Genomic DNA, 26,099 nt, shown 5'->3' with positions numbered 1-26,099 from the left:
TTAATTGATACTCTTTAGTTTAAAGGTAATCTTTGTTGAGAGAGAGCGTGAGAGAGAGAGGCCAAAGATTAAGACCTCATTCCTGGATACCTTCTAGGTCAGTGGTCTCCAACCTGTTTACACACAAGACCACTTTTTGAATTTAAATGCAAACTAGGATCTACCCCGCCCCTTCCCCGAGGCTCCACCCCACTCACTCCTTCTCCCCTTCCTTCGTTGCTTGCTCTCCCCACCCTCACTCACGTTCACTGGGCTGGGGCAGGGGGGTTGGTTTTGGGAGAGGGTGTGGGCTCTGGGCTGAGCCTGGGGCAGAGGGTTTGGGCGCAGGAAGGGGTGAGGGGAACAAGTTCTGGGAGGTAGTTTGGGTGCAAGAGGGGGCTCTGGGCTGGGACAGTGTTGGGGTGTAGGAGTACGGAGTATAGGAGGAGTTATGGGGTGCATGCTCTGGAGGGGGCTTAGGGCTTGGGATTGGGGTGTGGGCTCCTGCCGGGTGGCACTTCCTCAGGTCACTCCCTGGCGGCGGTGCAGCGGGGCTAAGGCAGGCTCTCTGCCTTCCCCAGACCCACGCCACTCCCGGAAGGGGCCAACATGCCCCTGCAGCCCCTGTGGGGGAGCACGTGGCTCTGTGCACTGCCTCTCTCTAAAGGCACCACCCCTGCAGCTCCCATTGGCCACAGTTCCCCATTCCCGGCCAATGGGAGCTGCAGGGGTGGTGCTGGCAGGCAGGAGCAGCGCATGGAGACCCCTGGCCCCCTCCCCGCTATACCACCAGACTTTTAGTGGCCAGAGATCGCTATCTCAATGCTTTTTTTGCCTCTGTCTTCACTAACAAGGTCAGCTCCCAGACTGCTGCGCTGGGCATCACAACATGGGGAGTAGATGGCCAGCCCTCTGTGGAGAAAGAGGTGGTTAGGGACTATTTAGAAAAGCTGGACGTGCACAAGTCCATGGGGCCGGACGAGTTGCATCCAAGAGTGCTAAAGGAATTGGCGGCTGTGATTGCAGAGCCATTGACCATTATCTTTGAAAACTCGTGGCGAACGGGGGAAGTCCCAGATGACTGGAAAAAGGCTAATGTACTGCCAATCTTTAAAAAAGGGAAGAAGGAGGATCCTGGGAACTCCAGGCCAGTCAGCCTCACCTCAGTCCCCGGAAAAATCATGGAGCAGGTCCTCAAAGAATCAATCCTGAAGCACTTACATGAGAGGAAAGTGATCAGGAACAGTCAGCATGGATTCACCGAGGGAAGGTCATGCCTGACTAATCTAATCGCCTTCTATGATGAGATTACTGGTTCTGTGGATGAAGGGAAAGCAGTGGATGTATTGTTTCTTGACTTTAGCAAAGCTTTTGACACGGTCTCCCACAGTATTCTTGTCAGCAAGTTAAAGAAGTATGGGCTGGATGAATGCACTATAAGGTGGGTAGAAAGCTGGCTAGATTGTCGGGCTCAACGGATAGTGATGAATGGCTCCATGTCTAGTTGGCAGCCGGTGTCAAGTGGAGTGCCCCAGGGTTTGGTCCTGGGGCCGGTTTTGTTCAATATCTTCATAAATGATCTGGAGGATGGTGTGGATTGCACTCTCAGCAAATTTGCGGATGATACTAAACTAGGAAGAGTGGTAGATACGCTGGAGGGCAGGGATAGGATACAGAGGGACCTAGACAAATTGGAGGATTGGACCAAAAGAAATCTGATGAGGTTCAATAAGGATAAGTGCAGAGTCCTGCACTTAGGACGGAAGAACCCAATGCACAGCTACAGACTAGGGACCGAATGGCTAGGCAGCAGTTCTGCGGAAAAGGACCTAGGGGTGACAGTGGACGAGAAGCTGGATATGAGTCAGCAGTGTGCCCTCGTTGCCAAGAAGGCCAATGGCATTTTGGGATGCATAAGTAGGGGCATAGCGAGCAGATCGAGGGACGTGATCGTTCCCCTCTATTCGACATTGGTGAGGCCTCATCTGGAGTACTGTGTCCAGTTTTGGGCCCCACACTACAAGAAGGATGTGGATAAATTGGAGAGAGTCCAGCGAAGGGCAACAAAAATTATTAGGGGTCTGGAACACATGACTTATGAGGAGAGGCTGAGGGAACTGGGCTTGTTTAGTCTGCAGAAGAGAAGAATGAGGGGGGATTTGATAGCTGCTTTCAACTACCTGAGAGGTGGTTCCAGAGAGGATGGTTCTAGACTATTTTCAGTGGTAGAAGAGGACAGGACAAGGAGTAATGGTCTCAAGTTGCAGTGGGGGAGGTTTAGGTTGGATATTAGGAAAAACTGTTTCACTAGGAGTGTGGTGAAACACTGGAATGCATTACCTAGGGAGGTGGTAGAATCTCCTTCCTTAGAAGTTTTTAAGGTCAGGCTTAACAAAGCCCTGGCTGGGATGATTTAATTGGGGATTGGTCCTGCTTTGAGCAGGGGGTTGGACTAGATGACCTCCTGAGGTCCCTTCCAACCCTGATATTCTATGATATTCTATGATCGACTGGGAGAGTCTCCAGGATCGACCAGTCAGTCATGATCTACAGGTTGGTGACCACTGTTCTAGGCTCAGTCTCAAAATTGGCACTACTCTCTGGAGAGGCCCCTACAGAACAGGGTGGAAGTACAGAGAGATGGAGCAATGTGTGGGGAAAATTCAGTGGCTTTACTTAAATTGTGGATGAGAACTTCGTTTTTCAGTGCTTCCATGTAGTCTGGTGCCTTCTGTTAATGTGTACTTCAAGCTACTACCCTAAATTAGTACCGTGTAAAACAGTCACAGCAAAAACATCCAAACTTCGGGTGTTTGAACATTATTTCAAATTCATGAAAATCCTATGAAATGCCATGGTATTTATCTCATGGGAAATGACTGTGCTGCTCAACCATTAATATTCTAGTTTTTGTATCTATTGTATTTTTATATCTACAATATTCGTTTTAGATGTTTATTTTTGTCTAATTTTGTGCCTTTTCACTTCCTAGAAAAATTAGATCCTGTCGTTTTATTTGACAGTATCATTTAGATCTGAAATAGGCTGTTTCATCACCACATGACAGTAATGAAGTTCATCTCAGTGCAATAGTCACTCAACTTCTAGCCATTATACTTAGAGCATACCAAGATTAGTACACAGCACAAAGAATTATTTCTGTACCCTTCCCATACTGGTGAAAGGAATTACAACATGCAAAGTTAAAAAAAATCCCTTTCTTGTAAAATTTTCATAGGTGCTAAATTATTTTAAAAAATAGAATTGGTGTGATTTTATTGATAGCTTTCTGTTTAAACCAAAACCCAGAACCCCTATCTGTCGTACATCATGGAATGATATTAAGAAGTAATGGCAGCTAGAGCTATGATAAACTTTTAAAAAGAGAGGATAAGGAAAAATATATTATGGCATAAATAATATATGGATACATTATGGTTTTTTTGTTAGTTTGTTTTTTGTTTCTTCCCCCCTCCCCGCATCTTTAATGTTTAGATATGTGCTTATTTTTTCATTTATTACATTACAATAAGACCACTTATCTAAAGCTCTGGCACCCTTCACAATCTTTTAAAATATGTCAATAAATAAACTGATCATTTCGCTAAGGTCAAATAACTTGGCAACAACATAACATTCAATTAACCCCCGCCCCCTTACACACACATACCCCTTATCAAAATGATATACCACTGCTAACCAGACCTACCTGTCTCCTTTTGGGCGAGGGAGAAAAGATGGTCCTTGCAGCATTAGGATTTGGGGCACTGTAGTAGGTCAGTTTCTCTTGGAAGAGAAATTGAAGACAAAATGTACACAAGTGCTGGTTACCTTGAAAAGAGGTGGTCAAAACTGCACAAAACAATTCCACTTTCAGAAACTCAAACTAAGACACCATCAAGTTCTTAAATTCAGCCCTGTTCATATTGGGCTCTGTCTTCCTTGTTTCCTTGCTCTCAGGCATATCTGGTCTTCTCTGCGAATTTTGCTTAGCAAACCCTTTAATCCAATGTCATTAAGCTCTGGATGCAAGGTGCTCATGTTCTCAAAACTAGCCTGGACTTGTTCAGACAGGCTTGGCTGCTAATCTTCCTTGTTCAGCTGCTCTTGAACATCAAGGAACTTCACACAGGTTTGACTATATCCATTGGCATCTGCTAGTCTCCATCATAACTAAAGAGAATGCTTAATCCATACTCTCCCCCCACCAACATATGCACTGCAAACTACAGTAGGCCGCTGCAAAAATATATTTATACATTTTAAGATATGTTGCCCAAGTCGTCCCATTCTCTTATAGCGAAGAAAAACAAATGAGCCCATGCACTCCTTAGTTGGCCCGCGGGGAACTGAGATTCATTTATTGTAGACAGAAAATTAGGAAGAAGACCATTCTAAAGTTTTTTTGTTTTTTTTTGCTACTGAGTACAAATCCATATGGATTATAAATAAAAGTGGATAGAGTAGAAATATTGTATTTGTGTTGTAGAAATATTGTATTTTTTTGAAGAGTGCCAAGAGAAGCAACAGCTGTGTGCTGTTAAATAGCACAAAATGCATTTATTCATGGATTCATCTTGATAAGATTTCTTAAATTTGTTCACATGTAATTTAATTGTGTACTTCTTATCCTCCTTACTAATAAGTCTGCTCATTTAGATTGCTGATCCGTCATATTAGAAAAATCTGTTTTTAATCAGTATTACAGTTTAATTATGAATTATTAAGAGGAAACCTCTTAGCTTGATTGCTGCAAAGAATATCTGACTCAGAACCAGAGCACTGTGTAGGTTGGAGCTGATCTGGAAAAGGAAATATTTTTCTTAAACATGAGAAAGACCTACTATTAGATTCTTCTGTGTTGCTGTGGGAATGAAAATGTCTCTCTTTAAACATTTTAAAAGGTCAGCTATACCTCCACACTATGAACTAATTATATAACCTTGTGTTGGCATGGATATTTTGTGACACAGCCTTGCAGATAAATTATTATTTTCAGTTATAAAAGAGAATTAATTTATTCTCACCGCCACCCCTCACCTCACTCTCTACTAAAAATCATTGAAAACTCAATTTACGATGAAAAATATTGTCATTTTTGGTATATAAATCTGTATGTTTTCTTAACAAATATGTGGTGTACAATATCTTAAGATTTTTTTTCATGGTAACACAGGGTTTCCTAAATAGCATGTGTTAAACAGAAATAGATGTGAAGATTGTTTTTCTCTGCTATTTATTCCCATGAAACCTGGTGGGGCTGATATTAATAGTGTAGCTCAGTGATACTCAGACTCAGGCTCGCAAGTGGCTCTTTAATGTGTCTCCTGCAGCTCTTTGCAGCACGTGATATTAAAACACTGTGATTTAATTATTAACCAATCAGGACGCTTTTAATATGTTATTGACCAATTGTAGTTGATAAAATTATAATACTTGGTCAGTCATTTTGCTGTGAGAATTATATATATATATAAAAACTACATATTTCCCATCTTACTGTTTAAATATGAATATGTAGTACTATAGTAAATGAAACAGTGACTTCACACAACTGTGGCTCTTTTGGGTAATGTGGATTGCTAATTTGGCCCCTGAACCACTGAGGTCTGAGTATCACTGGTCTAGCTTTTGAGTCAAATTTAAAGTACAGTATGTATGAGGGGTTTTTAAACATAAAATAAAGGGGTATTTGTTCAACCTGATAAATTTAGCTGTACCTTATAATTGCTTGGCAGAATTATTCGTACATTCATTTTAAATGACTATGCGCAACACAGAGTGAAAATGAAATCATATATAGTACCAAAAATCACCATGTTCTGCTTTACTTGCTATTAGTGTTCCATAAAAATCTCATATTCCTCTTAGAAGCCTACTTCTAAGTATATGTAGAGTCCCCCTTGCTCTACTTCCTTTTATGAGAGAAGACCAGAAAATTCATCATCATCTAATTGTATTCTTTAGATTCCATTCCTGGCAGAAGGTATCCGAATTCATGGAGAGAAAGTAACTGAAGCGCTAAGGCCATTTCATGAGAGAATGGAGGCCTGTTTTAAGCAGCTTAAAGAAAAAGTGGAAAAGCAATACGGTATCAGAACAATTGTAAGTTGTCTCCAAACCTGACATTTAAAAAAGTATCTGTCTTTGGAATTGCTGTAATTCACATTTCAGTCATTAAATGAATATATAGAAAAAACAGTTTTAATAGAGTGTGATTAAGAATCTTAAGGGATATATGGTTTTCATTTTGTTTTGGTGGTGTGGTGCTGGTGTATTTAAACTCATTTTTAGACAGAGGTTTATTTCTCTTAACGTCCCTAAAATTGTCCACGTCGGTAGTCGCATGAAAGTGTAGTGACTTGCCTTGTGTTGCACATCAAATGAGTATCTCTTTTAAGATTAGAATATAATATCTTTCTGGTTTCTAGGTTTTTGTCCTGTACTATATGCCCATCCAGAAGGTTGTCTTCTGAAGCATAGTTATATATCAGTGGCTTCAACAGGTACCTTTGTCTGTAACTATGCTAGATGAATAGGTCTACTTGGTTAATTTACCTCTGGACTAGCAACTGTAGCTTAGAGCATTGGGACCAGCTAAAGACTTCACTTAAATTGTCAGTGCTTAGGAGAAGTGGACAAATGTCCCAAAAAACATTCAAAAACCCTTATCAACATGACTCCTCAGCGTAAAAGACTTACCCTAAAATACCTGGATCTGTCCATTGGAAATCAACATAGTCCTTCAAAGTGTTCAGGTTTTAAGGATCTTTTACACAGGTTACAATCTCTAGGAATTTCTGATATCTTTGAAGCATTTGTTCTTTGAAGTCAGAGGTTCATATCAAGGAATATCACAGAGTGTCACTTCCAAAGCTAGTTCTAAGGCTTTTTAAAATGTTTTTTCAATAAGTCAGGGCCCTGTATCTGCAGATTCTCAGCAATGACTTGTTGCTATTAAGTACACTGCATCCTTGACCTTACTTGTAAATCTCAGGCTACAAGGAGGAGGGATAGCTCAGTGGTTTGAGTATTGGCCTGCTAACTCCAAGCTTGTGAGTTCAATCCTTGAGGGGGCCATTTAGGGATCTGGGGCAAAAATTGGGGATTGGTCCTGCTTTGAGCAGGGGGTTGGAGTAGATGACCTCCTGAGGTCCCTTCCAATCCTGATATTCTATGATTCTACTATGACTCCAAACTGTATTTCAGGAGAGCGGGGGGGGGGATGTAGATTGTTCGCAGTGGATGGTCCTCAGTACTGTAGTTTGCATTCTCCCAACATGAGCAAATCATTTTTGGCCACCCTTCTGTCTCAGCTTCAAGATGCAGCCAGAAATTTTGAAAGTCCTCTTACACTTTGAACCTTGTTGATTAAAGGGGGTTAGTTAGTAGAGAGGTTTTGTTTTTGTTTAAGACTGAGTGTTGCTGCTTAGTGCAGAGAGTGTTTCAAGTGCTGACTCTTGCAGCCTGCACGTAGGTTCTTAATCGAGAATGTATTTTGAAAGCCGTAAGTGCACTTGGAGATTATGCAAAGCGGGCACATGTTTTATAAATAAATTTTAAAAATTCAGTAACATACAAGTAAAGAGTTAGAGTTAACCTTAGGACTGACTGTGCTGGGATTTGTGTTCTGAAAGTATGTTGAAGGCTTCTGTTCCAACTCTTATGCCTTGTATATGAGTAGCATTGACAGACTCAGAATCAAAACCTCCGTCAATGTTATAAATATTCTTTAACCTTGTTGTAGGTCTTGGTTAGATTTGTAATGAAAAAGGAAGACTTATATGAAACTTACATCCACTGTACACTCTTTTCCCCTTGTTATGGTTTAAAAAGACAAACAAAATAAATACATGAATGTGTTCAGTATTTATCAGAAATATAAGTGAATCTATACCAGTGAGTGAATAAACTCAGATTTTGTCTACTTCTTTATGTTGACATGCATTGTTCATCTTGGTCCCAAATGGCTAACTAGATTTCAAGCTGTAGTAACCACACAAATAGCTCATGAAAAAAGAAATTAAGGGAGAATCTACTCAACAATTTGATAAGATGTGACCTTGTAGCGAAATATGATTTGTCTTCAAGAAAGCAAATATCAGAAATTGCTTAAGAAAGTAAATATTTTCCCAGAAATTGTAAAGAATAATTTCAAGCAAGAGAAAATGTACACTAATAATTGAAACTTTCAGAAACTCCCCCACAAGAAACCATTAATATATTTGTAAGATTGCGCAAATGCATTTTCTATCAACAAGACCAAATAAGGAAAATCGCCAGTTGAAGAAACATTAACTACTACATTATTCTGCAGGCAGCCCAGCTTGCCAGTGTATGCTTCTGGTTCCCAAGCTGCCTGGCTGCAATCTGTACTCCAACTCTGGCTTTCTGCCTAGTTCTGTGGCATACTGTAGGGAGCATGAATGGTAATCCAGCTAACTCCCCATTAGAAGGAAAGCTGATGAGTAAGACACAGTAGCGGGCAGATCCCAGCAGGGCAAGGAGACAAAACAAAATATTGAATGCATGGCTGCAGCAGAATGATTAATTCCATGGTGAAATGTTGATGTCTGTGGAGCTTGGAAAAAGCCAGATTCCACAGTCACCCCACTTGGGATGATTGGGGACAGTTCGTGCCCTTAGAGTTATTATATCAGGTAGTCTGCATACTTAGAAGTCACTGCAGTGGTTTACATTCGGTTCATGTTTTGAAGGTTATCTCTGCAACCATAAAGGCTAGAGCCATAATTATTTAAAAATGGAAATTCTGAATTTGGAGCATTATTCTGCAGTATTGGGTGAATTTCACAGCTGCAGAATAAACAGGACTCCCTCTATTCCATTTTTGAACTTTGTATGGACCTGTAAAGAGGATTAATCAGACAGGAGCTCCCAACAGGTCTGAGATTTTGGGTAGCCCTTACCAGAGGCAGCACAAGATGTGGTTCATTAATCCCACCCCACCGCACAGTGCACACCCATGAAAGAGCTAGCCACAGCCTAGTCCTTAGTGAATAACGATTGAAACACTAATAGGAAAATTTTGCAAAGAAGTCTGTTAAAGGCTAATTCTAGGGTGATTCCACCACTAGAAAGCGCAGCTTGACATTATGTCCCTTGTATGAAAAAGGCAAACTGTAATTCATGGAATGTGTAACCTAAACATATTATATCCAAGATTCAGTGCACCAAATTCTGATCGTAGTTACGATGGATTTACAGCACTGTATGTCCAGTGATGGTGCTACTCCAGATTGACACTTGTGGAATTGGGATCAGGATCTGGCCCTGAATTTCTTTTATTACTGGGGATCACACAGGTGTTTAGATTGTGTATTTTAAACACACTAAGTCAGAATTTTTGCTGTGCCAGATTTCCACTGGGCATAGTAGAGTGGGACAACAGGGATCTGGTCATAGCTCTCGGATTCTTTGATCAGTACCAGTGTAGCTTAGCACATCCTGGGCTAGGTGCCAACAGTCCCCAAGAGAACAAATGCCAGCTGAAGATAGCAAGAACACAGCACACGCTAGCCACACCAACTCTCTGTCCTGACTAAACATCCTACTCTGGGAGTCTGTGGGATGAGTGGCATGAGAGCCTGTGCACCAGGGGAATCCCCAGAAGCACAAGGGGAGCAGAATGGGCCGATGAATTTGACTATGACAGCCCTGACTTCAGAAACTCATTTTCAGATCCTTCTATAGTGGTGTTATTTTTAAGGTAATGACATATTTAGAGGAGAGAGAAATCCTATCTGAAGCTTACCAGCCTTGATAGTATCCTTGTAAATGTTGTTCCCTTTATGGTCCTTAAATCCCTGCTTGATATGTTTGATGCACTGTGCCTCTAAATAGTAATTTATTCCCAAGGAGAAACGAGATATTGACATTAATTATACTTATGTGTCACTTGCTTCAGTCATACACATTAACATTGTCAAAGAGATGACTGGAAAGTCAGACCCAGTTGGTGGTATCTTGCCAGTGTCACTCTGATCCACTACTAAGAATTGATGGAATTTTATCACTTCTGTCTTTCTTGTACAATGCCAGCTTAGCAGTAGTTGACAGTGTGGAAAAGCTACCTGTGACTAAACAGCAGGAGATTCTTATTTTTGTCTGAAAGTTCAATTATTTTATGCATATATCAGTTATTAATGACTAGCAAAGCTTGTATAAATATTCAGAACTATAAAAGAACATCTGCATAAAAAACGACATTTAAATATTTTCTTCTCAACCTAGATGTCACTCCGTGAAAGTGGCTCTGTTAACAGCAATACCATATTTGTGGTTTTTTAAAAACTTTGGTTCATTATTGCTGTTACTCAGTGCTAGAATACACTAGGGTACCAGTAGCATGCCACATGCACCACAACTTGGAGGAAACTGTAGGTGCTTCAACATCTAGGCGTTGTCGGTGCTGGTAGCCCTGGTGAGTCCCAGTAACCATTCAGACACATGGCTAAGGGAAAGGTTATTTTTTGTGGAACTGACAGGAAAGGGAAAGATTGCAAATACCCTAGGTACAGAGGCTTAATAGTTATAGTAAAAAGTGTATTAAGTGTAATAATGGTAAATGTTTCAGTCCCTAGGGGGCAGTCCAATTGAGAATTGGGGCTCTTTAGGCCTACTAGTGCCTCTCCAGTCCAATCTCTGCTCAATGCAAATAGGACCTTGCAGGTCTCCAAGCCAGGCTCAGTTAGAGTCTATCATTGGGGCCCCTCTGCAATGGCTTCCTGCCTAGCCACTGCTGCTCCCCCATAAATCCCACACAAGCCTGCACCCAGGTGTAATGTCTGGCAGTCACAGCCTGTTCCACAGATGGCTCTCCATATTGTTCCTGTTTTCAACTTCTCTCCGACTTCCTGTTTCCAGGTGGCCACTGCTTCAGTTGACCTCAGCTCCTGGCTTCCTTGTGGCCACTGCTTCCAACCACAGCCCAGCCACTTCCTGGTTCTCAGGGCCTTTCCCCTTACCTGGCCAGAAGAGTGGGAAGTGCAAGGGGTGAGGAGGAGCTGTTGGGCGTTGTAGTCCCCTGCCTTGCAGAGTTTAAAACATACCTGTGTTTAAAATTAAGCATATGCTTAAGTTCTTTCCTGAATCAGGGCCTGTTTGCATTTTTTCTTAAATATATCTAGTAACAGTATCTGTGTGATTATAAATTTCTTGTAACTGAAATAGCATAAAATTCTAGGTGGAAAAAAAGCATTTAACCATTCAGCATTACATGATAATGACTCACAAATTTCAGGTTGTGTTCTAAAAAGAATAAGATCATATTTTTCTTTGTTGTAGCCCTCAAGTTTGGATGATAGACGAGGCAGTCGGCCAAGGTCTATGGTTCGATCATTCACAATGCCTTCATCTTCAAGACCTTTATCTGTTGCATCAGTATCATCTGTCTCGTCAGATAGTACCCCTTCCAGACCTGGCTCTGATGGGTAAGTAAGGTATAACAATTAAGAGCTTGTAATTGTGGAGAAAGATTCAGCATGCAAATCCTTACTGGGTTGTGAGAAGCTGTCAGCACCTAATTACACTTTAATTACAAACATATAGTATATTGCATGTGTTATCTTAATTCTTTGTTTTATAAAGTTACCAATATGAGCAAATAAAACTCAAGTACATTTATTTTGAGCAAATTGTTTCTATACTGAAAGCAGTTTCGGGTATGCATGTCGGGAGACCTGGGTCTTATTAGAAATTTGGCATTTTGGAAAATTCTTTCCCTCCCTCCTCAGCAGTGATACTTCCATCTCTCTAAAACGGACTACCACTGAGAAGAAAAGCATTGTTTTTTTAACAAATATGATCATTTCTTAAAGAATCTTGTTTTTCTCAATGCTGATTTCAAGATACACTATTTGACTTTAATTGGGGCTGTCGATTAATTGCAGTTTAAATTGCACTGTTAAACAATAGAATACCAATTGAAATTTGTTAAATATTTTTGATGTTTTTCAACATTTTCAAATATATTGATTTCAGTTACAACACAGAATACAAAGTGTACCATCACTTTGTTATTTTATTACAAATATTTGCACTATAAATATGATAAAAATAGTATTTTTCAATTCACCTCATACAAGTACTGTGGTGCAGTCTCTTTATCGTGAAAGCACAACTTAAAAATGTAACTACGCTCAAAAATAAAACAATGTAAAACTTTAGAGCCTACAAGTCCACTCAGTCCTACTTCTTGTGGAGCCAATCACTAAGAGAAACAAGTTTGTTTACATTTATGGGAGATAATGCTGCCCACTTGTTATTTACAATGTCACCTGAAAGTGAGAACAGACATTCACATGGCACTTTTATAGCCAGCATTGCAAGGTATTTAAATGCCAGATGTCCTAAACATTCATATGCCCCTTCATGCTTTGTCTACCAGGTGCAGATTGGGGTAAGGCAGGGTTTAGCTGCCAAAAAGTGAAGCTTTGTGGTAGGATTGCTCTTCATCACCAGAAAATGACTTAAAAGAAAACTATATCTATAGAAGGCTAGGGGGAAAACTGGCTGTGTGCTGCCACCATAAAAGTGTCATTCTCTTTGTTTCTCACTCCTCACATTACTCTTTCCATATCTGCATATTTGGCTCTTCTCTCCTCATTTAAGCCTGTTACATTTTTGCCTCTTTCAGCTTTTTCCATTCTGCACCTCTACCCCAGCTCTGCCATTGTACATACCATTTGGCAGGCTGCATGTTTGTGGCGGGGGGCACACATGTTGAGGACAGTTTGTCTGGGATTATTCCACTGGAATCCGTTTTCCTTTGTTCTCCTTCTCCACTCCATTTCCTTTTTAATCCTGCTTCATAGAGGTTGTGCAATTCAGAAGAAAGCTCTATAATGCAAGTCATCTTCCTTATGTAAGCTTTTTACATGTGGAACTATTACAAAGAATTACAGGTACAATTTTCTTTTATAGCCATGTAGGTTGGTCCCTCCCCTTCCCCTGAAGTCAGCTGTGCGTGCGAACTCAGTTGAGCCTGAACAGAAAAGTGAAACTAACAAGGCTCATTTTGCAGCTCAGCTGACACAGTGAACCGAGCAGCAAGGCAGTTTAATAAATATCACGACAACCTACTGGATACACTTCATCACCAGAAAAAAAAACACTTAGTTTTGAAGCTCACTGTGAAATAGGGCCTGATCCAAGGCTCATTGAAATTAATGGGAGTTTTTCAATTTATTTTAATGGACTCTGGCTCAGGCTCATAGTGCCTTGGAAATTTGAACATACCTATAGTTTAATATGCACAAAGACCTTTGTCTGACTTTTGCCAGGCTGTACATCTGTCATGTTCTGGGTTGCAATTCAGACCAGTGAGAGGTTGTGTCACCACTTGTCCTGTAATCCTGAGTGCCTTAAATGCTGTAGCTCCTTGTCTGGATGCTCCCAGTAAGCATACAAGAATGCACTGAGTGTCTGTGTGCTGTGCAACCCTCGTTCATCACTCTGACCCCAGCAGCCTGCCTACAACACAACAGCCCCATCCTGGTCTTAACCAGCCTTGGTTACTAATTGCAGGGTGACCCCAACATGCCCTCTGTCCCTAATTTCCCCAAAACCATCTGTCCTGAACTGTCCAGCCCTCTCCTAGAACACTGAGATTTAATAATGTCTGTTGCTCCTTTAAAGAGACAAAATCACAGCAACTTGTTGCCTTAACTGAACTTAACATTCACTTCAATACAAGCATAACACTGGGTTGGTTTAGATTAAAAGTAAAACAAGTTTATTAACAAAGAGAGGTTTTAAGTGAGTTCAAGTACAAGGGATAAAGACAAAATGGTTACAAGCAAATAAAAGAAAATATGCTGTCTAGTGGCTAAGACTTAACTAAATAAGCTACAGCCTTGGTTGGTACAAGGTAGATTTCTTACCGATCTTTCTTCTTTCCATGATGGACTTTCAGTTAGGACCTTGGGCTTGTGCATTTTAGGAACATAATTCTAGCACATACCCTTAACTTTTTGTACACACCCTGTACATATGTCATGCAAGACTATTAATGATCAGTGATGAGTTAGTTTTCAGTGATATCTTACATGACCCCTTTTAGTTACAGATTGACAAGAGTGTGTTAAGTTTAATGAGTATGTCAGGCCTGATGAGAGCTGCTGATACAGAATAGTGAACCGCAAATGGGTCTTTGTGTCACAACCTCACATTTAATCAAAATATCTGTAAGGGTGGTGTGGTGGGTGAAGTTATGTGAACACCTTTCAGAGTTTAACTGCAAACGCCTTATGTATTTCTGTCTTCATTTTGGTGCCATTTCCTTACTACATTCAGCTGCTAAATGGTCATATGGGTAAACTGGGAGGTCTAGAAAGGTCTTAATTTGTTTAATTACACAGTTAATACAGGTTTTTACTTGTAATAAAAGGGAAATAGGGGTTTTTTGGGGGAGAAGTTGCTTATTACACTCCTAAAAGGGTATTCAGTATAGGCGCCCTGCTGACTTCAAGTAAACCTAGAGCTAGCTGTTACACTCCTCCATGGGGAGAACAAGTGAATATGATTTTGCTGGGTCTGCAATCTCATGAAAAATTACTTGAGGTTAAGTAGTAAAACTCACATAACTTCTCCAAACAGAGACTGGGGAATATTCTGTCACCACCTACACCAATGCAATTTAATCAAAGTCATAAAGGTGGCACAGATGTTAATGCCTAATTCCCATTAAAATCAATTGAAAGATTCCTATGGACTTCAATGGGAGTTGGATCTTTATTTGTGTGAGAAGTCCAGCTAGGCCCATTAATCCACCAATGAACTGAGCCCCAGAAGTTTGGCCTTTCAGGAGACATGCTACTACAAACAGTTCTACCCATGGCTTGGAGATCAAAACGTTTGAAGATTCTTTGACTTGGGAAAAAATGGGTCTCTTCAGAAGTCACTATTTTAGAAAAATGCTTTTAATTGGAACAGTATTTTGGACATTTAATACAGCACCGATCGGAAACAAAATCAATATGTAGTTATAAAAACATGCTTGAAAGGACACTTTTTTCTTTCAAACAGTAGTGACACCTAAAATTGCCTGATGTCTAAGAAGGTGAAAGTGTATGGTTTCCTGTAAGGTCCACACCAAACTTTGTTATTTTGGGCTCTTAAATTGTTTATAGGTATCGATATTGATACATGTAAATGTTGGTACTCACCTATAATTATACATGTGTGTATTTTAAGCTGAATGTGAATAGGAAGTACCAGGTAATGGTAGGAAGCATGGATATGGTGAGAGGAGCATATTAAGGACCAGGACCATGGGAATGTGGAACAGGGCGGGGGGGCATGGAGCAAGTATGGTGACAGTCTGGTCTGTTCATTGACGGCATTGAGTGGAACAGGGCTCTGCAGAGGGATGTGGGAGTGGATGATACCTCTATGTGGGGGGCCATTAAGTGAAATCGAGGTGGTGGGCATGAAATATAATAGGGCTTTTCATTGTTTGAGAGGTGGAGGGGGCATATCAGTGTTGATAGCTAACCATGCTTATTAAAGCCCTTGAAAATTCAACTAAACAAAAAACTTTAACTTAGAGGTAAGGTTGCTGAAGTGCAAAGCCCATCCGTTCATTCTCTTTAAAAAAAATAAAATAAAATAAAATAAATAAATAATAATTAAGGAAATCACCAGTTAACCTAACATTCATATTCACACCAATCTCAATCACACCCAAACATCATAACACCAAAATGCACCCACAATCCATAAGTACAATATCAAACTTACTTGTAATTCTAATGTACAACCAGGCACAATACAAACATCATCTAAGTTCTCAAAATGATACTCAAATGCAAAACCTTATCTCTGACTGCATGCTTCCTCTTGGACAAATAACACATTCTATAGACTTAAAATTGTATGTATATCTATCAATAAAGTATCTGAATATGACTGAGGTTCGAGCAAAGTTTTCCATGTGAGTGATTTCAGGGAATTAGATACGATTTTGTCAGTAGTTAAGGAATTATATATTAATTTGATATATAAGGTTTGATTGCATCCTGAAAGAAAAATAAGAAAGACATTCAGAATTGTACTTTAAGGCACTAGAAGTAACATTTTTTTATTAAATATTTAATGTTTCCCATTGGAAAGTGAGATTCCCAAAGAATGCTTTAAGGTACAAACACTAACCAGTGCTTGTTTTGCAGAAGTATTTTTCACATCACAGACCCACTTCTTCAAGGTGCTGATATGAATGTCTTTTGTCAGATGTCTGATGAATAAACTTAAGTTCTAAGAGGGGCTGGTCAGAAAGTGGAATTTCAATTCTGTGGGAAATTCCAAAATTAAAAAAAAATTGTCCTCACATAGTACAAAAAGTGAAATTTCAAAATTTTCCAGAGAACAGGAATTCCAAAATTTCATTTAGAAAAAGCAACATTTCATTTCAACCTTTTCAAAATGTTTTCAATGCTCCAACGGCTTCCCAGAGCTGTGGGAACCCTCCAGATGGGGAGCTGGGCAGCCTCAGCCCTGGAAGTCCTGGCTCTGGGGCAGTCAAACTGGTAGTCTGGCTGGAAGCTGGTGCTGCCAAGGAGCTTGGAGTCTGGAATCCTGGAACTCCAGGCTGTCAAGGAGCCAGGAGCCTGGAAGCCCATGCTCCCCAGCAGACTGCCAGGCAGGAAACCAGATTTCCAGTAGCAGGTGGTGTCCATGTTTCCACTGGAATTTCATCTTAATCATCACATTCCCATTGAACATTTCGATTTTAGCAAATTGTTATTTTCCAGTGGAAAAATATTACATCTGAAGATTTCCAACCAGTTCTTCTTTTTTAAAATCATGTCAGTGTTTTACATAATTATTTAGCAACATTTTTGTAAGAAGTCTGATATGAGTTTGAATGGGTCAGCATATTGCAGAAGGTTCATTATAGTCTTAGTTTAGATTTAAAACATAGCTTTAAAAATTCGCTGCTGATAAAAGTTACAGATTAACAACGGAGGCAGTAGCTCTGATTTCAGGATTGCCAAAATGTACTTGAAAGAGGATTGTAAAAACAAAACAACAGAACCCAAAAATTAATTAACAAGACTCAGTAATTTTGGAACTAGGCTCTGAAGAAGATAAACGCCAAGGAGAGTCTGTTGTCATCGATGCAAATGAATGTTACTAGCATAAATTCCCTACGCGTTTTCTTCAATATAGACCTTCCAGTATAAAATACTGTATAAAATATTTGAATAGTGGGCACTAACTCATTTATAAATACATATTATCATATGTTAAGTATTCTGAGTTTCGATTCTTTGGAAATACTGTAATTTAGTAAATATGAATAATCCTGCCTGTAATACTTACTGCATATTTCTTTGTGTCTATAAAAATGTAGACTGCAGGTGCCTTCTGCTAGCCAGGCACATGCCTGTACTCTTTTTTTGTGGCACCCTCCACCAGCAGTTTCTCTTTTCAGATGTTTTTTCAGTGACTCAGCCTATATGTGAAACAAATAGAAAATAAACCCCAACCAGGGTAACACAGTCCAACAAATGGTTGGCCCCTCCCCGAGGTCCTCAGTCCCATCTCTGGGCCTGTTTGAGCACTTTCCACCTTCTTGGGCTCCACACAAAACTTGTTGCCTCCTCAGCCCTTTGCCACTCAGCCTGTGTCTGGTGGAGGGATCCGGCCCTACCCACTACTCTGGGTCGTAACCCAGAGATCCTAAAACTAGTAGTCACCCGTTGCTTCCTTCGCTAGTGTCTATTCCTGCGTTCCTTGGGCTGCTTCCCACTCTGTCCCATCAGCTTCTTGGGTGCTTGGCCTGTTCCCTGTTTAAGCAGGGTCTCTCCCAAGGCTCCTTGCCTAGAGAGTCTGAAATAGTCTCTTCCCTGTTCTCTCAGGGTTCTTTCTCACAGGCCCTTTACCTCGTCAGCTTTTAACAGTCTTTGGCCCTTCTTGTCAAGTCTCTCTCTCCCTCTGTGCTTGGAGAGCTTCACAGTCCTATCCCTGCTTAGGCAGGGTTTCTCCTCATTCTCCATACCTGTGGAATCTTCCAGCCTTCCACTTCTTCTGGTCCCAGCCAACAACTGCTCTGTCCAGCTGCTGCTGCAGCTTCCTCAGCCAGCCAGCAACATTGCACTTCCTCCTTTGGCTCCAGCCAGCAACTGAGCTGTCCAGGCCCTGCAACTCCTTTTATATGAGCCTTCTAGGCTCTGATTGGCTGCCTCCCTTCAGCCTCTCTAGGCCACTTAGAGGACCCCACTCTATTGCCTTTTTTCTGTGGCGGGGTGTGGTAGGACTGCAGGGTCTTCCCGAGGGCCTCAAAGGGCCTGGTACACCCCATCACAGTCACCATGTTGAAATATATATGTATACTATATATGTTATGCAAATATAATCCTTGATTCTACACTGGAAACCTCTAGTACACAACCCTGAGCCTTTGAACCTCAGATAACTTCAGGGGATTTCTCAAGGTCAGTGGGAGGTCCGCACTAGTGGATCCCAGTGCAGGATCAGACCCTAGAGATGCAGGCATTATAGCTCAGTATATACTTTTCTTCCTTATGAAGAAAGCTTTCTCATAAAGAAGATTGACTTTGTATCACACAGTTTGTCTTTCTGCCATGTGATAATTTTAATTTGTTTTTATAAATTCTTTAGTATAATGTTTAACCTAGGTTGTGTTCTCTTCATCTTTCATAAGATCAAATACATATCAAAATAATTTTTAGTCTGAAATTTATCTTTTTTAAGCTAATTTTATAGAAAAATTTACCTTTTACGCTGCCCATTATACCTGAAAAATTAGCCCGAAAGGAGTCATAGTATGTTTAGGTCTTTAATTTGCTGGAAATTTAAGCCAATGGACTCAAAACAGAAAAATATCATTCAAATATTCCTTAGAGTTTTCCTTGGCGTATTTAAATAATAAAATTTAAAAACATGTTTAAATATTGAACTGTTTATTATTTTCTTTTAAAAGTTCATTAAAACCCTAAAGGCTTCTGCTGTACAGTTGGAGCAAAAAATAGTCAACTGTGAAGGGTAAAAATTTAATCTTTTCAAAGAGAGGTTATGATAGGGTACCAGCCTTGCATATATTCACACACTCAAAATACATGTATGTTTACCAAATGCCTGAGGTTTGTACTGTTCCAGTTATGAAAATTCTTCTACTATTCAGAAATCAACCTTGCCCTTAGTTATTGGCAATAAATAACCGAACCTAAAGACTTTCACTGACTTGTCATCCTTTGATCTTTTTGATCGCATCAGAAGCTTGGAATTGCTCTCTTACCCTAACAGTACAGTGTATGCACAAACATCACGGTCTGTAAATATATGCATACACATACACATCTAATCACATATTATGCATTATGTTGTTATACATGCAGTTGGTAGCACGGTTTATAATTAAGGTTGCCTGACACTTCCCATTATAAACCCTGTTTTCAGTTGCTTATAACTTTGCCAATCTTTAACCCATGTGGGTTGAATTTTCCATGCCAGATGTCTGCCTCAGGTTGAATTTTCTTCGGAAGATTTCAGCTGAAACAGTTCAGATTCCTGAAAACAAAACTAGGAAAAAATACATTGTTATGCCCAGGTAAAAAAAATTCCAGGAACCTTTTCTTTGACAATCTCTAATGCATCCATGCTTTGGAGCAGGGACTAAAAATTTGGCAAGGAGGTGAGTCTTTTGCTGTGCCTGTGAAGATCCACCCATCCCAAGCCGGCCAAGCTATAAGCCTTTGAAAAATCGCATTTTGCACACATGTAGTAGACACTTGCTAGACTGCAGCTAAATTTCCCAGTGATTCCATCTGTACTGGGCATGGTCTAGCCTTGGGCAGAGCAGGAATTTCCCTGCAATTGCAGCAGCTCTGAGCTATTGTGGGTTGTCCTGGGTCCAGGTTTGGGCACCTGAACTAAGAGCAGGCATTTTGGGTTCAAGGCAAGACAACAGGGAACCAGTTAGTTCAACCTCAAAACCGTTAAACTGGAAAATTTTCTACCAGCTCTAGTCACTATACGCCTTCCAACTTCTGCAACAAATGAAGCAGGGGGCCAGCAGACAATAGCCTCCTTCTCTGCATAACCATGGTTCATACTCAGAGCATGTCTGTCCTGAGTAATGAATGAGGCAGGAGTCCTGCAGAGAAAATAGTATGTGATTGTGTAATTAGAGTCTTTATCATAATGCATATGCACAAGATTTAAGGTTTAAGGTTGCCGAATTAAGGTTGCGGAGGCAACATCAGTTCTGGCATTTCCTAACTTTTCAGTGCTTGACTTTGCAACCTTAATAATAATCTTTTAATGTACTTTTTTGTGTACATGTATACACAGTATGCATATGTATATGATCCTGTAAAGTGTATGTACAAGTACTGCCTATATTCATGAAGTAGAACTTCATCAATTTGCATTATGATCATTTGTGAATTACTAAGATTTGCAGTGAATGAAGCAGGCTGTACATGTGCAGTGGATGATGGTGTGATCTATAAATGTGATGATATATAAACACACAGAGAGATGCTTATCAGTGTGTGTAACCATCTAACAGTAAATTTACCTCAGAACTGGGAGGTACACAGTACTGTTCATTAACAGTTCTGCATTAAATTTTAGCATGAAACAATTACAATTACCTTCTTTCCCCGTCATGATAATGAGCCTTACTTGGTTAACAAAAGATCTCTGGACTAAAATTATACTGTTGTTGGGAACTGGGGAAATTTAAAATTTGTTGTTTGACAGTAATATTTCATTGGTCTAAATAAACCAAATTTTCCTTCAGGTTTGTGCTTGAACCTCTTCTGCCAAAAAAGATGCATTCTAGGTCTCAAGATAAATTGGACAAGGATGACCTAGATAAGAAGGAAAAGAAGAAGGAAAAAAGGAACAGCAAACACCAGGAGATATTTGATAAAGAGTTGAAATCTACCGATATTTCTCTGCAACAGTCTGAAGCAGTGATCCTTTCAGAAACGGTAATGTTAACAAACAGAGTTTTATTTAATTGTGGGCTATAACTCTAACATTTTTTACAATACAGAAGGGTCATTTTGACAGTTCATTTTGTTTTTAGACTTAAAATAACTCTTAGAAAAAATTCCATACTCTTTAAAACATTCATTAGTGTACCAAAAGTAGATACTTTACTAAACAAAAAGAGCAGACTAATGGTATTTTGTATAGACTTTCTGTAAGATTTTTATATATGGCCTTTTGAAAAATACAATAGTTGATATAATTGAAGAAAATTCAATTGCACCATTCATAGCATGGATTCTTCTAGTAGCTGGTCATGTGAGATTCTGATGGTTCTTCTATGTGGTTTCTGTTATCTTCTGCAAGATATAGTTCGTGCAGTCATTTTGTGTATGGCAATTACATATTCTTTATTCCTGGGAGAATTCTGCACCAAAAAATTAAAAATTCTGTGTACCATATTTTAAAATTCTGCATATTTAATTTGTCAGAATAACACTACATATAATCACCCCAGTTTGAATTGTTTTGTTAATTTATTTCGAAGTACCTTTCAGAACTCTGTCTGTAACAATGCAGACACACACAAAATTCCCCCAGGAGTAGAGAGTTAAAGAAACCCCTACGACAATCCAGTTCCTGTTTCTCTGCCCCATCTCTATCCAGAACCCAGCCGGGAGGCCAGACACCCACAACCCCTTTCCCAGAGCCCAACCATGGGGACCCCCCCCCACAGCCCAGACACCCACCTCTTATGCCCCCCAGCTGTGGAGGCCCCCCCAGCCCAGACATTCCCAGAGCCCAGGAATACAGACAGAGAAACAGCCTGATGCTGGGTCCTGGGCTTGTGTGGAGTTTCCTGCACTCTGCCTCCTCCTTTCAGGGCATGCCGGGACCTGTAGCTGCCTGGAGCCCTCCAGCTCCATCCCCCTCCCACCAACAGTGTCTTCTGTTTGTGAGCTGGGCTCTGACAGGTCCAGCAGCCCCTAGTGGCAACCCCCATTCTGCATTGCACAGTGGCACAGAATTCCCCCAGAAGTAATTTTTGGAAAGCCATTTTTAACAAAAACATGTATACATTTTCATCAATTCACTGGTGGCAGTATGTAAAGATATTCATTATAGTGTATCTCTTAGTTGAACCCCACCCTTCTTTGCAAATATTCCAATTTACCAGGGCCACCCCACTGGTTTATTTAAATACTGAAGTTTTATTTTTAAATTGAAAATTAATCTGTTTTTTGCTAGAGTAGTCACCATAGCCTTGGAAGCTCAGGAGGGGCATCTATTTTGATGTTATTGGTTTAAAACTTTGTCCTCAAGAAATACATGTAATGGTCTCTTCTCTGTGTTAGTCTGTGTCATGACTACTAGAGCAAACTTCCCTGTTAGCAGGAGTTTTGTTGTGTGCGCCCTGAACAGACCTCAGCAAAAACTTAAATCAGAATCCTTGTGCTCTCCATGGGTGTGGCACAAAGACTATTGAAATTAGAGTTTTTCCATTGTCTTCAGTTGGTTTTGGGTCAAGCCCTAGGTTTGTTAAAAGGGAGATTCTCTCTACCAGATCAAGCAGGAGAAGTTTTCGTAGCCTCTTCTCAACCAGAAGACACATTTTGCATAAATTTCCAATGTGCCTCATCTGTTTGGCACAGTGCAGTCAACTGTGTGAATATTAGGGTCTTTTCATAGTCATATTTTGACTGAATCTAAGCACTGCATTTGACATATCTCAGATAGATCACTATTGCACTGACATATGTTAGCTGTTGGAATCAGCAGCCTGTCTTGGCTGTTGCTATTGATTTCAATTTGGAATCCTTAGAGTGGATTTTTTCATTTTTAAACTAGTACATACCAAAGGTCCTTATCATCTAGTCATGGAGATGCTCAGTGATGAACATTGTATAATTATTAGATAAATAATAATTGTCAGTATATAACAGCAATTTACTTTATTTTACTTGCTGTTTTCTGGGTGACAACAACATGGGTTAAGTGACTGCTGCAAATTTTGGAATATCTTTTTTCATTCTTTATGCGTGATTATGCATGATTTATGAGTTCATTTCATAGCTGCAGACACTATCAAACATTGATGGCCTAGTCTCAGCTCTTAGGATGGAGCATGTGTCAACACACATCTGATATATTTCGTAGGTAGAATTCACCAGCATTCACAGTCTGCTGGTCTGTACATTGAGTGAATTCAGGGGCCCCACACCTTGATAGCTCAGAGGGTGTATATGTTCACATCTACACATGAGGAGCTCTGCTGGCAGCTGCAGAGGAAGAGTCTGATCCCCTGGTGTCTGCACAGTTGCTCTGCATTGGCTACGGCAATGGATGAGGCATCATGCATCCTGCCGAGAAGGGATAAGGAAAGGTTGATAGGGGCAAAGGTAAGTCTCAATGAAGTGTGGAAACAGGTGATGGGCACCTTAGAAATGCTTACAGGGGATAGATAGGAAGTTCGATTAGCGCACACAGGTCAATGATAGGCACAGGGATGGATTTAAATGGCAGTCTGCACATTTATTAAGTTAACAGTGAGGGAAATAGATTTTTTTATGTCTTCCTTTTATGGCCTCTCATCCCAAGAGCACTGCCGAATATTGGAGAGGACGGATCCAGGTTGGTTATACTTGCGCTGGTCTAGATATTGCAGTCCTCATTCTCAGAGCTTCTGGTCCTTTTTATAGATCAAGATTCACCATCAATGGAAATCTTTAAATCAAGATAGAATATTTTTCTAAAAGATATGCTTTAGTTCAAACATAAATTAATTCAGGGAAGTCCTGTGGCCAGCCTGTACTATACAAGAGGTCAGACTAGATAATCGTAATTGTTCCTTCTGGCCTTCTAATCTACGAATCTCTTCCCCAAGTCAAGAACTCTAATCCCATCAGATAATCTCACCTGGTAGCATGGCTGCTGTGCTTCTAAGGCACTTCCTGTGCTTGTCTACAGAGATTGAGGCAGTCCTGTTGGAGTCCAGAATGCCTTTCAACAGGAGGTGATATGCTGTCAAATGGAACTCGAAAAGGTTTCTGCTGGAGAGAGGCACCTTGGCCTTGTTTCTTGTCTAATTCCAATTATGTTGGACTTTCTTTTGACTCTGAAATCACAGCTATCCCTAGCAACTACTAACTTTTACTTCTCTGCTTTTTCTATCTACCTTGTCTCTGAGAAAAGGATCAGAATGTAATTTAAAAGTTCTTAAAAACAGATGCCCTCTACGTGAGAGTCTGTTGGACCTTGGGATTTGAATTTAACCAAACTTCTGAACTCATAAAAACCTGTATGCACTCTCTCAGAATGTTTCATTCTTAGTTGTCATCATCTCTGCCAGAAAGGTCTCAGACGTACAGTGCTTTAAGGCCAACCTAACTTTTACCTTTTTCCACAAAGATAAGGCGGTACTTAGATTTACTCCAAATGTCTCATTCTCAGAGTGACTGTGTATGCCTTCTTAGGGCTTCTCTATACTTCAAAAGCTACAGCAGCACAGCTGCACCATTGGGGGCTAGGTCAGTTTAACTATGCCACTGAGGGGGTATGGATTTGAGGTATGTCGACTTAATTTTCTAGTGTAGACCAGGCCTAAGTGCTCATTACTGTAAAAAAATATTTTGAGGCTAGGCACACAACTCCTACTATGTCTGTGGAGGCAGCAACTGCAGAAAACAGAATTACTCCTGGCAAATAACCTCCATTTTCCCCCTTATATAGTATATTGTTTACATTTTTCTTTTCTTAGCTTCAGGCTACTACTCCATGTTCTACCATCTACTGAGAGTAAAAAATTCCCTTTTTTTATTATGATTGGTATATGGAAGGTATTTTTAACAATGGATGGGGCTGAAACATTAGAACTCAAAATTAAAGATAGCAAAGGGAGTAAACTGCAGAAAGGAGTTGGCTGTTTTTCTGTCTGATTAGGAGTATCTCATTGAAGAGATTATGACAGAGAATTGAAAGAGGATTATGGAGTGGGCAGACCAGCTCTGTTGGGACATTTCAATTACCAAACAAACACAAGCACACAACATCAAGTAAAGAGGTTATGGACCTAATAGAGAGCTCCTTCCTAACACAATATGTAAAAGACAAACTGAGAATGGGAGCAATTATTGAGAGAGAAGAAAGATTAGAAAGGGAAAGCGATGAGAAGAATAAAAAACCTTAGGTCAATATGAGAAGAGGGAAAAAAAGCTTTATATATGATGCAGTCTTGCATGAGAATACAGGCATTTACACTTTTAATTAGGGTACATAATGGAGACAAGTGGCCTAGGTCTTAGCTCACTTTTGCAGAGAAATAGCCAGAAGTCTCTCAAAGTGAGCACAGCCTGAGCAAAATAGTAGTAGTCTTCATTTGGCTACATGTTGGTGTTGCCATTTAGGACTCTTGACAACTAAATTATTCATATTAAGATACTTCCAAGCAGAATTTTCCGTCTTCAGAGAGCAGATCTCCATTTAGCTAATTGAATCAACCTATCCATCTTCTAAAAGGGTGGGCTTAACTTCACCGTATTTGCTTTCCTTACACTGGTGAAAGGGAAATCAGTTTTCATTTAAAATGACATTAACCTGCTCTGTCTTAAAAGAAAAGGTCAGTTATTTTGCAAGGACGTATGGTTTCTTCTTTGTCAAATCATATTTTCCAGATATATTTGCCAGTACGGAGCTGAGCCATTGTATACACTGAATGATATTTGCAAATAGCCAAATATAGCCATCACTGTCATTTATCTGCCTTAATCATTCTTTCTGAATCCTGAGCTGTCCTGCACATTGACACAATTGGACTGCACCTCTCTACTCAGAAATATTTGAGGCAGTTCAGACTTGTCCAGGTGGCTCCAGCACTTACCCCACACCCCTCCTATCTTTGTACCAGTTTCTCTGTCTCCAGGGGTACAAGCAGAGCTGCAACCACACCTTTTAAGGCTGGTTTTGGGACATCAGCAAGGAAAAAAATTCTCCCTTCTCTCTCCTAAGGGCAAAACCATTCTCTCTATCACCTATCAGGACAAGCAGGCCAAATGGAGAAAGCTGAAGACCAAGAGGGGCTCCCTAGATATGTTACTTGCTTACCTGGCTCTCATTATTGTAGTATCTGAGTACCTCACATC

At 40.2% G+C, this 26,099-nt stretch overlaps 1 protein-coding gene across 2 annotated transcripts in view; it reads left to right on the top strand.

Moving 5' to 3' along the window:
• The window catches only part of DOCK1 (dedicator of cytokinesis 1), a 551,011-nt gene that overhangs the window by 502,346 nt on the left and 22,566 nt on the right, over positions 1–26,099 (top strand). For both annotated transcript variants that reach the window (XM_073354059.2, XM_073354058.2), the window contains exons 47-49: positions 5,947–6,084; positions 11,284–11,429; positions 20,768–20,960. In XM_073354059.2, the coding sequence (XP_073210160.1) occupies positions 5,947–6,084; positions 11,284–11,429; positions 20,768–20,960 (477 nt within the window). The remainder of the gene's footprint in view (positions 1–5,946; positions 6,085–11,283; positions 11,430–20,767; positions 20,961–26,099) is intronic.

Source organism: Lepidochelys kempii, chromosome 7 (assembly GCF_965140285.1).
Source record: "Lepidochelys kempii isolate rLepKem1 chromosome 7, rLepKem1.hap1, whole genome shotgun sequence".
Lineage (NCBI taxonomy): Eukaryota > Metazoa > Chordata > Testudines > Cheloniidae > Lepidochelys > Lepidochelys kempii.
Note: the sequence above shows the minus strand (reverse complement) of the source record. Positions and strands in the feature narration are given on the sequence as shown.